This window comes from Leguminivora glycinivorella, chromosome 16, assembly GCF_023078275.1.
Source record: "Leguminivora glycinivorella isolate SPB_JAAS2020 chromosome 16, LegGlyc_1.1, whole genome shotgun sequence".
NCBI classification, from domain to species: domain Eukaryota; kingdom Metazoa; phylum Arthropoda; class Insecta; order Lepidoptera; family Tortricidae; genus Leguminivora; species Leguminivora glycinivorella.
This window is the reverse complement of record NC_062986.1, coordinates 12,978,657-12,991,475: the sequence shown is the minus strand read 5'-3', so window position 1 is coordinate 12,991,475 and position 12,819 is coordinate 12,978,657. Positions and strand designations below refer to the sequence as shown.

At 37.4% G+C, this 12,819-nt stretch overlaps 1 protein-coding gene across 1 annotated transcript in view; it reads right to left on the bottom strand.

The window, feature by feature from the left end:
• LOC125234663 (leukotriene A-4 hydrolase) overlaps nucleotides 1–12,819 on the bottom strand; it is a 41,968-nt gene that overhangs the window by 28,971 nt on the left and 178 nt on the right. Inside the window, 7 exon segments of the mRNA XM_048141002.1 lie at nucleotides 2,186–2,407; nucleotides 3,232–3,430; nucleotides 4,278–4,498; nucleotides 5,174–5,285; nucleotides 8,245–8,387; nucleotides 11,798–11,910; nucleotides 12,714–12,784. Coding sequence (XP_047996959.1) covers nucleotides 2,186–2,407; nucleotides 3,232–3,430; nucleotides 4,278–4,498; nucleotides 5,174–5,285; nucleotides 8,245–8,387; nucleotides 11,798–11,910; nucleotides 12,714–12,784 — 1,081 coding nt within the window.

Sequence of the window (12,819 nt, the reverse complement as noted above, 5' to 3'; positions counted from 1 at the left end):
CATTTAGTAAAAAATAGGCCAACCTACCTCTATAAATATTAGATCACCTAGTGACGTATTTAATTTTTTACAAATAGTTTCTTATGCTCACTCAATCCTCACACTTTTGAAAAGTCGAATTTTGATGAAAAACATAAGATTTAGACCGCTATTATATGTGTATAGTTTAGTAAAAGTGAAATGGGAATTTGTAAAATACAAAACGAACCACTAACGTGTCAGGTTTTTTTATAATAAATTTTTGTAAGTGCTCACTCAGTCCACACGTTTTGAGAAAGTTAAAAATGTAAATATCTTACGATTTGTAGCACCTAAGACACTCGAAAGTACTTCAACATTTAGTAAAAATTTTTACTAAATATCCACCATCTAATATTTTATATTCGTTGTCTGGTTTTAAAGATATTCAGACATAACTTTTCTCATACAAATGTATCAAGTAGGGTGACCACACTATGTCGGCTCCTGATTTTCCCCACCTTCCCGTTGTCATATTGAGATTGGGGAGTTTCGTTCAATTTTGATAATAGTTTATATTAAACTAATACCATATTAATTCTCCATCTGCAAACTGTTTTTTAGGTTATGTTCTTGGCCTAGTGATGATGTGTATTGTGTAATTTTTATCGACGTCAGGATAATAACCATATCGACATCTATATCGCTCGTGCGTATTGGCGCGACAGAGCCAGACTAACTGGCACGGCGTTTCGTTTTCGTTTGGCGTCGGAGTAATGCCATTCGGCTACGCACGCTGTAAAGCTGCTAACACATGACCGTACGAGCACCGTACCGCACCAAGGTCATCCATATGGATGTTTGCTAGCTTGTAAATGGGAGCTAGAAATAGTTATTATTTTCTCGCTCCCACTTACAAATCCGGTACGCTCATCTGTTAGCACGATTAGATTACCAGGTTCTGGTTTCTTACTAGTGAATTGGTTTCTTACTAGTGAAGTGGTATTAGTTTAATATAAACTATTATCAAAATTGAACGAAACTCCCCAATCTCAATATGACAATGGGAAGGTGGGGAAAATCAGGAGCCGACATAGTGTGGTCACCCTACTTGATACATTTGTATGAGAAAAGTTATGTCTGAATATCTCTAAAACCAGAAAACGAATATAAAATATTAGATGGTGGATATTTAGTAAAAATTTTTACTAAATGTTGAAGTACTTTCGAGTGTCTTAGGTGCTACAAATCGTAAGATATTAACATTTTTAACTTTCTCAAAACGTGTGGACTGAGTGAGCACTTACAAACATTTATTATAAAAAAACCTGACACGTTAGTGGTTCGTTTTGTATTTTACAAATTCCCATTTCACTTTTACTAAACTATACACATATAATAGCGGTCTAAATCTTATGTTTTTCATCAAAATTCGGCTTTTCAAAAGTGTGAGGATTGAGTGAGCATAAGAAACTATTTGTAAAAAATTAAATACGTCACTAGGTGATCTAATATTTATAGAGGTAGGTTGGCCTATTTTTTACTAAATGTTAGTATATAAATATTATATGTTAAATGAATATATTCACTGTTTTCGTTGGTAGTTTGTGAGAACTGAGTGAGCACATGTTAATGGCTGTATCTTTTGATTTATCTTTTTACAAATTCAGAGATTCGTTTTACAATTGTTTTAGAACTTTTACTAAATGATCAGCATATTTTTTTTAATTTTCGGAAGGTGCTCACTCAATCCACACACACACATTCTTGTCTTATAGGGACTCCATCTTGTATTATGACGACCGGTCTGGCCTAGCGCGTAATGAGCCTGCCTGCTAAAGCGCGGTCCCGGGTTCGAATCCCGGTAAGGGCATAATTATATTTGTGTGATGAGCACAGAGTTCCTGAGTCATGGATGTTTTCTATGTATCCATACTAATATTATAAATGGGAAAGTGTGTGTGTCTGTTTGTTTGTCCGTCTTTCACGGCAAAACGGAGCGATGAATTGACGTGATTTTTTAACTGGAGATAGTTGAAGGGATGGAGAGTGACATAGGCTACTTTTTGTCTCTTTTTAGCGCGTGCGAAGCCGCGGGCAAAAGCTAGTATTATATATATCGTTGTCTGAGTACCCACAACACAAGCCTAAAGCTTACCTTGGGACTCTGTCAGTCTGTGTAAGAATGTCCTATAATATTTATCTACTCAATATTTATGATACGTACCGCCTCAGTCAACTCCTGAAGTCCCAGCAAGCTATGGAAGTCCCTGCTCCTCTTGGCCTCCGCGCTATTATCTATGAGCGAAGCACCGACTTTCCTCTCAAGGAACACAGTGAAACCCTCATTGAGCCAGAAGTGCTCGAAGTTCCTGTTGGTGACTAGATTGCCTGTCCAGCTGTGCATGATCTCGTGGACTAGGACGTCTGCTAAGCTTCTGTCACCGGCCTAGAAATTATAGAATAGAAAACATTTATTTAGAGTACAAATAAAACAGAACACATGCAAAAAAAAAACATTAGACGCTAAAATAGGAACCCACTCAGCATAATGGCGCGGACATCCACAACGCTGGTTTTCTGTGGGGACCTGACTGGAAAGAATGTTATGGTCGATGATATACACCGTGTTTTCTATTTAATTCCGTTAACTTCGGCATATAGTTAGGTCCATTATAGGAAACAGAAGTATAGTTAGTTTTTGTCCGTCAGTTAGATCGTCCAAAAATACTGAACACATATTTTTCACTTTATCTAATTAGTGAAAAAATACAAAGATATAGAGCATCAAATTGCCGGAGTGGGGGCTTGTGGCGTCACTTTTAAGTAAAAATTGTACCTAGGTGGGACGTCACGCGAAACTTCAACGCGTACAGTGCGTCGTCATTTTTTGTTTACGAGAAAAAAGAAAAAATAGATGTCCCAAATTTTTTCATAATTTATCTGACGGATTAAATAGTTTGTTTTAGTTGTCTCGGCTATTGTAAATCCCGTTACTCAACAGCAATTGATGTAACATCTATCGCAGGTGTATGGTATTTTTAGAAGAAAAGAAAAAGAATTTAAGAAAACTAACTATGCCATTCTGTTTCTATAAAAACACGGTGTATAAAGTAGTCGCTTTTAATTTCGACAAGTTTGGCATCAATACCGAATATCCATAAGAAAGTATCGCCTAGCACCAGAATATGTTACTTTGTGCAAAACGTACTGTATATCAGACGGCGGCGGCTGCTTGTAGATTTTCTATTAATGAAAAGCGGTGTTTCTCACCAGTAAAGTAGGCGTGACAAACGTCAAGCAGGGGTTCTCCATACCACCGTACGGGAATGAAGGTGGCAGCACCAACAAGTCGTACTGCGTCCATACGTAAGGCCCGCATAAGCGTTCGGCCGCTTGTAGGTATTTCTCAGTCTCCGCGAATTCCCAGGCGCTTTTTTCTATTTCTTCCTTTTCTGACCATACTCGAGATCTGTAAATGTGTTATTAAAAGTTAAAGAAGACTCATTGATATCAAATCCTAAAATAACCTCAGATACGAGCATAGAAGGCCTACAAGCAACACAAAACAGATAACCTAAATGACTGATCCGTGAATTTGTGTTTTATTTTTATAAAAGACCATTAAACAGCACCATTCTGTAAAATAGCTTTCTTTACCCAGGCCCGCCAGCAGATACGCCGGTATCGGCATAGGCTGCCTGAAGGTGGCTTTAGCACCACGACACTCTCTGATCAGGGTTCGAGGATATATATCAATGGATATATATCCGATATATATCCATCTGGGTTCGACGATATATATCAATGGATATAAATGTCCGATATATATGTATAATTTTTTTATAAATATAGAAGAAGGGTTTAAAAATGTAACATTGTTAAAAATATAGTTTTTTTTTTGTGTTTATTACTGTTTTTCTACTAAATTTTATGTTTTTTAGTAGATTTTTCCTTATCTAAAGTAGTATTCATGGATAATGCAACAAATCAATAAAATTCCTTCCATATAAAATCGATATATATCAAAGTTGATATATATCATAAATATCCGATATTTTAATATTTATTATAAATATCGGATATTTTCGAACCCTGTCTCTGATATGAAGACACTCACAACTGTGAACCCTTCATATCACCTATGTAACCCTGGTACCTGATGGTTCTTACACACGCCTACAGCAATATATGCAGGTATAGGTACGCCTGTACCTGTACGCTGTCTGAAGGTGGCTTTAGCACCGCGGCTCTTTCCACTCGTGCCCATGAGAACAGTGAGCTACTGTCATCTCATGTATCCCCGGTAGTATTCTTACCTAGGTCCAAGTTCTCTAGACTCCAACACGCCCACAGCAATAGCCAGCAGATACGCCGGTATCGGCACAGGCTGCCTGAAAGTAGCTTTAGCACCGCGGCTCTCCTCTCGGAGGGCACTCATGAGGACTGTGAACTCTTCAGGAGCTGTGACTTCTGCGTCGTATGTGAACTTCACGGCGGGCGTGTCTTGGCAGGGTATAATGGAACGCGCGTGAATGGGCTGTAAACAGGTAATAAAAGAAGATCAAATTATAGGCTGCAGTTGAAGTAGATGGTTCTGTTTGACGATTGTTTTTTATGTTTGGAGTACATTTTTTTATTAAAATCGCCTAGTGATCTCTAATAAGATTATTTGAAATCGACTCCTCTTGGATGTTCTAGTCTAGGAATCAGCAACGCGCGACTCACGCGCGATAATTTAAAGGTACGATTGCACTTCTTAGAAGCTACTTAGGCACTTTAATCAAGATCGCAAGACTTGTGATGACAAAAACAGGTGATTTATATTGCCTTTGGCTTATCTTTTGTAGCCGCTTCGGATCTATAGGCCGAGCACATGATTGTCGCCGCGAGATTTATGACACGTCTTCTTTGTATTAATGACATAAGGACGGGTAGTCTATCTCGCGGCGACATGCTCTCGCGGCAATCATATGCTAACCCTGTTAGTCTATTTAAATCGACTAATTACCGAGAAAACATTAATATTCGCTTTATTCTTACCCGACATTGACTGAAGAGGTACGGGTGCTTTTCCTGAGGTCTGACTTGGCTCCAGCCATTGTAGAGCGGACGCAGTTTGCGAAGACGCATAATATATTTTGAATAATGAGAACTCGTGGACGTCAGCTGCAGTTCCGCGTAGTCTATTTGTAAATTGTAGGTGCTAATTTACCTGACATTGACTGAAGAGGTATGGGTGCTTCTTTCCTGAGGTCTGACTTGGCTCCAGCCATTGTAGAGCGGATGCTGTAGCTGAAGACGCATAGTCTATTTTAATTTTGAACCTGCAACAACAATAATTGTTTAAAAAATTTAGTCATATTTGGTGGTATACTTTGGTAGCTTAGTTGGTATGGTAAAGGAGCGGTGAGAACTCAAACCCTGCCTGTCAGACATTTTTCTTTTTATACTTTCTAAAAGTATCTACCTAATAATTACTTATACGTACTTCCAAAAAAATCTTTTCTTTTACAGAGATACATAGCAGTTTTTCCAGTCTTAGAAAACGTGATCATGAGAAAAACATAGGATAAAATCGCTATTACTTTCGTTTTACTAAGAAGGTAATCGCAATCTTTACTACTACAACTGTATTAGGTAATGTTTCAAGAAACAATGGGATACGATACTATACTGAAATAAATACCGATAACTCATAAAATTCTTATCATAGGTTCTATTACTAACAATGACTAATAAATCTACGACTGTGGTATCAACTATCCAGAGTTAAAATGTGTAACCCGATGTTACGTTGCGCGTACTCACGTGTATTACCTACGTACGTTGAGATTAGCTATTTCTAAGGCCGATATTACACTATCATAGAAATATGATCATAGACAACATGCCGTTATTTTTCTTCACGTTGAAGAAAAAGGGAGGCATAGGCATACAGACATATGCTCCAAGATATATATCGTCATCCTCCTTGCGTTATCCCGGCATTTGCCACGGCTCATGGTAGCCTGGGGTCCGCTTTGACAACTAATTCCAAGATTTGGCGTAGGCACTAGTTTCTACGAGGGGTAAACTAGACCTTATTGGAATTAGTCCGGTTTCCTCACGATGTTTTCCTCCACCGAAAACCGGCTGGCAAATATCAAATGACATTTCGCACATAAATTCCGAAAAACGAATTGTTTCGAGCCGGGGTTCGAACTCGCGACCTCCGCAACGAAAGTCGCACTTACTTACCGCTAGGCTACCAGCGCTTCCTCAAAGATATATGATAGTGTAATATAGCAGATATTCCACTATCATATGTTTATCATAGAAATATGATCATAGGTCTGTACGCCTCCCTTTTTCTCCAACGTGAAGAAAAAGGACGGCAGTCGTATTGAAAACAACGCTACCTACACCTATTAATACTACGAACATTTGCTAACCTACTCTTAATGTCGGGCGGCGGTTCCGGACCGTGCCTGCGACACACATCACAAGAACAGCTTGATGGAGAGGTCTTGATCGAGCCACTGGCTATTGAAGGCGGGGTGGGACACTGCGTGCTTGCTAGTTTGTAATACGTGCCGTCGAACGACAAGGTCAAACATCCTACTGTCGTAGATGGTGGGATTGGTGGGATACTCCTAGGAAATGTAGTGATACTTAAAATTAGAGGGGTTGCAGAAAATTGCTTTAGTAGACATATGTACCTACGTTATTATTTTCAAAATGAACACCAGGTGCCGTAGCCGAATGGCATTTCTGCGACGCGAAACGAAAACGAAACGCCGCGAAAGGTAGTCTGGCTCTGTCGCGCCAATACGCGAGAGCGATAGAGATAGATATCTACGAGCGTTCCGTTTCGTGAGCGTTTGTGTCATTCGGCTACGTACCCTGGGATGTCTAAAGCAATCAATCTAGAGTATATTTTTAAGTTGCTTATTTCAAATTGATTCTTGTCAGAAAACTATTCTATTCAGAAGTGGTTATACTGAACTGAACCTAATCCATGCTAATATTATAAATGGGAAAGTGTGTGTATCTGTTTGTTTGTCCGTCTTTCACGGCAAAACAGATCACACATCAATCATCGCACTAGCTATTTGCGAATGGCAATCCGCCGCAATTCAATAAAGCGCGCAGTGAGTTCGGGAGCGATGCAAAAGTTCGCTCCAATTGCTGAACGATCTCGTCGAGACCATGCAACAATTTTGAGCGTAAAGATACTGTAAGAGTTTTGAATGATTCACGGTTATTTTCATTAGATTTATTTTCACGGTATATATGTATCAGTCTAAAGATACTGTTCATTAAAAATTGTTTGCACGCTGAATTCTTTGTGCGCTCGCGACAAACTTTCTGTAACCCGCGGCCACAGACCAACCCCTATAGACATCTATTACAAGACGACTCGCGGTGGCCAGCCTTCCTAGTATTTGCACTGATATAAGCGCGGGCGCTCGCCGTGCCCGATCAGTATCGACCAAGTAACAGACCCGAAAGCAGCGCGTGTTTTTCGCACAAAAAAATTGGAAAAGGGTATTTTGATGCCTTAAAGATGTCCACCTGTAGTGTGAAATGGTGTGGAAAGGTAACAAGAAGCTCAAATTTAAAAACAGACGGCATTACATTCCACAAATAAGTCATATTTATAATTTATTCAGAGCCGGCATAGGTCAACTTACATTGGCCACTTACGCGTCAGTAGAGGGACAGTCATACTTCTGTCCCTTTTCATCTGGCGCGACTGCCCGCCGTCCTTGAAACGGCCAATCACAGCGCGCTTAACACATTCCCCGCCCGCTCCTCGCACCCCAAACACTGGTGACTCGTATCGCGAACCAAATATACAAGACTGCCACTCTATAGGAGGTTCTCTGTGCCCGCGGCGAATGCGCTACGCGCTTGTCTCCTCACAAGTTGCTAATGTGATAGGACCCTAACATCGAAAATCATACGTAGAAGTTCATTTTCAGAATTTGGTACCCCCCAATTATTAGCGTAAATTGTTATCAAAAATTAACTCACTGTTAGTTTTGTGACGATAATTAAGCATGACATTAATTTTAAAAAATATTGTTTTTGTGTTAATTACCTAAATAAATTTTAAGCGATAATCTACATTCCGAATATGAAAAAAGTAAATTATTAGACAGATTTTATGCTTAATTGTCGTCACAAAACTGACACCGAGTTAATTTTTGTTAACAATTTACGCTAATTGGTGGGTCCCAAATTCTGAAAATTCCCATAATATTAAATTGGTAGAACAATCCAGGATTTGAAATGACTTACGTTTCTCCCGCTATTTCTGTTTTGGGCAGCTTTATGGTCAACTTGGAGCCATAGTTGGGTAAATCATCCCCGAGTGTGTACTTCAAAGGGGTGCCGTCTTCTAATTCTATTGAGTTGATTGTAAGACTGCTTGTATCTAAAATCTGGAAACAAAATTGGTATTACTTATTATGTTATGTAAATTGGCTTCATTAATACTGTCAAAGATTCTGGAAATATGAATGTGTATAAAACCAAAATATTTCAGACAGTGTGTTGTAAATGTTATAACAATATTAACAATACAAACTACAGATGGTCCTAGCCAAAATTAGGTATGGGAATATGTGATAACTGGTGGAAGATGGTAGGAATGTATGTATTTAAAATTTAATTGTGAAGAACTCTGATTCAGGGATGTAACGGAGCTCTGCTTCTGCTTCCGTTTCTGCGGAACTTCCGTTTTGTTTTACACATCCGCTTCTGTTCCGGTTCTGTTATTTTTCAAACGGAAGTTATAGCGGATGTCGGAACCTAGCGCGACGGTGGGACATGAGCGGCGTACTTCAAAGACCAACAGGTCTATACCTGTCATTCGCTCATCTCTCCTCTTGCCACGTGCTGCGATACTAAACATCAATCGCTTCATTCCATTGCGCGCCAATATTTGTCCTGTCCACCTAGTTAGTAGCGAGTGAACAACTATTCAGTGGTGCAGGGCTTATCTACGATCCCCTTAGAAGCAAACTGCCGGGAGATAAAGCTGCTAAGCTTTTGTTTATTAAATACAGTTTACTTCTTTTATAATCACTCCATTTAATTAAAAAAATTAATTGTGTGCTAACAATTACACATATAATTTTTACTGGTTAGTTTTGGATTGTATTATACTACCTACGAGTAAGTTTTCTTTTCGTTTCTAAAACCTTTTACGGCATAATAAAGGTTTAAAAGGATTCTTGTGTGATTTTTAGTGATTACCTAAACAACTAAACATCTTAAAGTTCAAAGTAATTTAAATTTTTGGATTGTAATGAATGATATACTTAAGATAAAGTATCAGGTAACTTTTCTTTTCGTTTTTAAAACCTAAGTGGGCCTAAAGGCTGATTACAAACTGCTAATTACAGGCTAAACAGAAAACACCTAAAAGTTCTAGGTAATTTAAGTAGTTTTGGTTTATGTTATACCTATGTGGTATTTTTTCATTTCGTTTTTAACATCTATATCTTCCGCTTCTGGTTCCGGTTCCGCTTCTGCTTCCGTTAAACTAAATTCAAAACTTTCGCTTCCGCTTCCGGTTCCGTTAAAACCACATCCGTTACATCCCTGCTCTGATTAATGAGTTCCTAGAATAAGGTATCTTGAGCTTATCTAAAAAAATATTGGTTTTTTTTTTATAAATATAGGACATTCTTACACAGATTGACTGAGGCCCACGGTAAGCTCAAGAAGGCTCGTGTTGTGGGTACTCAGACAACGATATATATAATATATAAACCCTACAAAAACAAAGTATCTTATTTTGGGAACAAAACATCAGTTTAAGAAAATAATTGACTTCCAACCCAGTCTAGAAATCAACGCGCAGCGTCTTGAAGTGTCACACTCAGCCAGAAATCTCGGCTTAATTATTGATAGTGAACTGCGTTATACAGAGCATGTAAACGGAAGGATACGGAACGCCTTTTACCGTCTCAAGGTTTTATACGGTATCAGAGAATATTTATCTGAAGAAGTTCGAGTCTTGCTAGCCGATTCCTTAGTTCTCTCACAGTTTAACTATTGTGACACAGTATACGGACCTAGGATTTTTGGTAAAACAGCGCAAGCTATTCAGCGCGTGCAAAACGCATGCGCAAGGTTTTGCTTTAATGTTCCACGTAGGGCGCACTTAACTCCCTACCTTAATGAGAAGGGAATATTGAAAATGAACCTGCGACGGGAATTACACCTGGCTTCGTTTGTGCATAAAATTGTACACACAAAAAGGCCAGAATATTTGTACAAAAAAATTTCATGGGCAAAAGACCAACACCATTTTAATACACGCAGCAAAATATTAAATAAAGCAGTCATCCCTAGTCATAAAACAAAAGGATGTAGGGGAGGATTCAAAGTCAGTGCTGCTAAAATTTGGAATGACTTACCTCCACCTCTTCGTCTTAACATGTCCCAAACATCGTTCAAAGACAAACTGAAACCCATGTTGCTTAAAAGGCAAAATGACTAAAAAATACTACCTACCAATATAATTCCATATTCAGTGTATCTAAGTATTTATTTAATTTCTTGTTAAAAATATCTTTTTTTAAGGATTTGTAAGTAATTAGTATGTAATTGAAAACTTAAATTTTGCATTCTTGTTTTTTTTTTTTTATTTTATGTAAGTACTTCGTAGTCGTCTTGTGTCACCGCCTCAAACCGGGCAGGCTGAAAATCAGCGCTGAAACCACGCCGGAAGGTGAGGCTCCAGCACATAGCTGAGACTGTCCACTTGTCACGTATACCTAGATTGTAAGTAAAATCTCCTTGTATTGTATAGGTTATAACTTTAAGATATTTCATAAGGTACAGATTGTAACGACCATGTTGTGACAATAAATCATTTATCTATCTATCTATCTATCATAAATACTTATATACATAGAAAACATCCACTCTCAGGAACAAATATCTGTGCCCATCACACAAATAAATGCCCTTACCGGGATTCTAACCCGGGACCGCGGCGTAGCAGGCAGGGTCACTACCGACTGCGCCAGACCGGGACTGCGGTCGGGATTATCGTTGAAATGTTGACATTATTTCGTAAGTAAGGTTCCAATAACAAACATATTCGATATAATTGTAACCTTATTACAATCTGTTAGGTATTTATAAGGTAACTGTCCCCGACAATATAGATAGTGGAAATGTCAAAGTTGACATGTTTATCACAGTAGGTGTAATAGGTATCTCTCGAATGATAGTGTCAATGGCATGACGGCATGAGAGCTCTAAAGGTGTTTTGGGTTAGATAAGAATGACAGTTACCTATTGATAAAATGGTATATTGCAAATGTACCTTATATTTTTATCTGATTGGGTAACCTACTTTGAAACTGCCAACAGTATCAACCTCAAATTAATTTAAAAAAAATTGGTGAAGTATGCAGTATGGCAGGAATAAAGTAGTTCATACCTACAAATATTGTCTTGGTAGATGATTAATCCTAATCAGGACAATGCTACAAACAAAATTACTAGAAAATTATTTGAAATACGAAAAAGCATCCCTAGGTAGAAATCCTGTCTAAATTAAATTTCTTTACCAGCAACATATAATAATCATGAATTTCCATTTCTATAAATTAAATCCTTTGGATTTTTTAAAAACTTATACTGCTACTAACTACCTTAGACAAACTTTATCAATTAATTTTCCTTAACAATTATAATTAAGTAACATGTGACACTTCTTGAGTTGCAGGCGTCCATAGGTTACGGTGACTGCTTTCCATCAGGTGGACCATATGCTTGTTTGCCACCAACGTAGTATTAAAAAGCAGTTTGCCAGAAAAAAATCTCTTACCACTTCACCAGTGTCTTCCAAAACTTCAACAGTGATTGTGGCTGACCCGCTTAGTACTTTCTTCTCAAAGTCCACATTGAGGGAGAAAGAGCTGTGTTTCACTACAGCAATCTCTATAAAATATAACCCATAAATTAATAATATTGCACTCACATTAGTAAATTAAAGTTGTTTTACTATTGAATTGTTTCAGTGTATAATAAAATTTGAATTTTGAGTTTTCCGTGATCATGATGCATGCAACTGCGTCGAAATATCGGGAGCTCGACAAAAATCAAAAAGGTAATCATGGTCTATATAGGTCAATATAAGTTAATGAAATTTGAAAAAGACAATAAATAAATCAAATTGGTTATTCTATTTTATTTTTCTCATTTATTTCATAATACAAATTACAGTATAAATTGCATGTCAATCTACAAGAATTCATATTACGATCGTCAAATACAATAATATAAATAATTTCATAATAATTCTAAAAATAAACAATATCTAATGAATGTCAAAGTATTATCTTCTGTAGCAGATCGTCAAATTACACAAATATAAGTCAAATATAAGTCAAGACAAATACAAGAAATTCAATAACATATCAATTTATAATGATGCATTTCTAATAATAACCTAATTTAGAACATGGTATTCAAAATGTATTAATGTCAATATATTATCTCCTGTAGTGGATCGTCAAAATAACCATTTATATCGTCACTACTTTTAAAAAAACTTGTATCTTCATCTGTCAATGAAAAGAAAATTGTAGTAAGTATGTATGGAATGCATATAGACTTACTGTGTTCTAACTTTGAGGAACAGCGTGAGATACGAGATTTTTTAAAGTAGTGACGATATATTAATTAACAGAAATATTAACAAAAATTTATAAGTAGTTAATAATATAATTGTTTAAAAATACCTGGCTGTGAATATGAAGAAGGATCCAAAGGACTCAGAGCACTCATGGTTGAAGCGTGAGTTATGAATAAACTGCAAAAGAATTGAACTAATGTTAAGAATTTCAT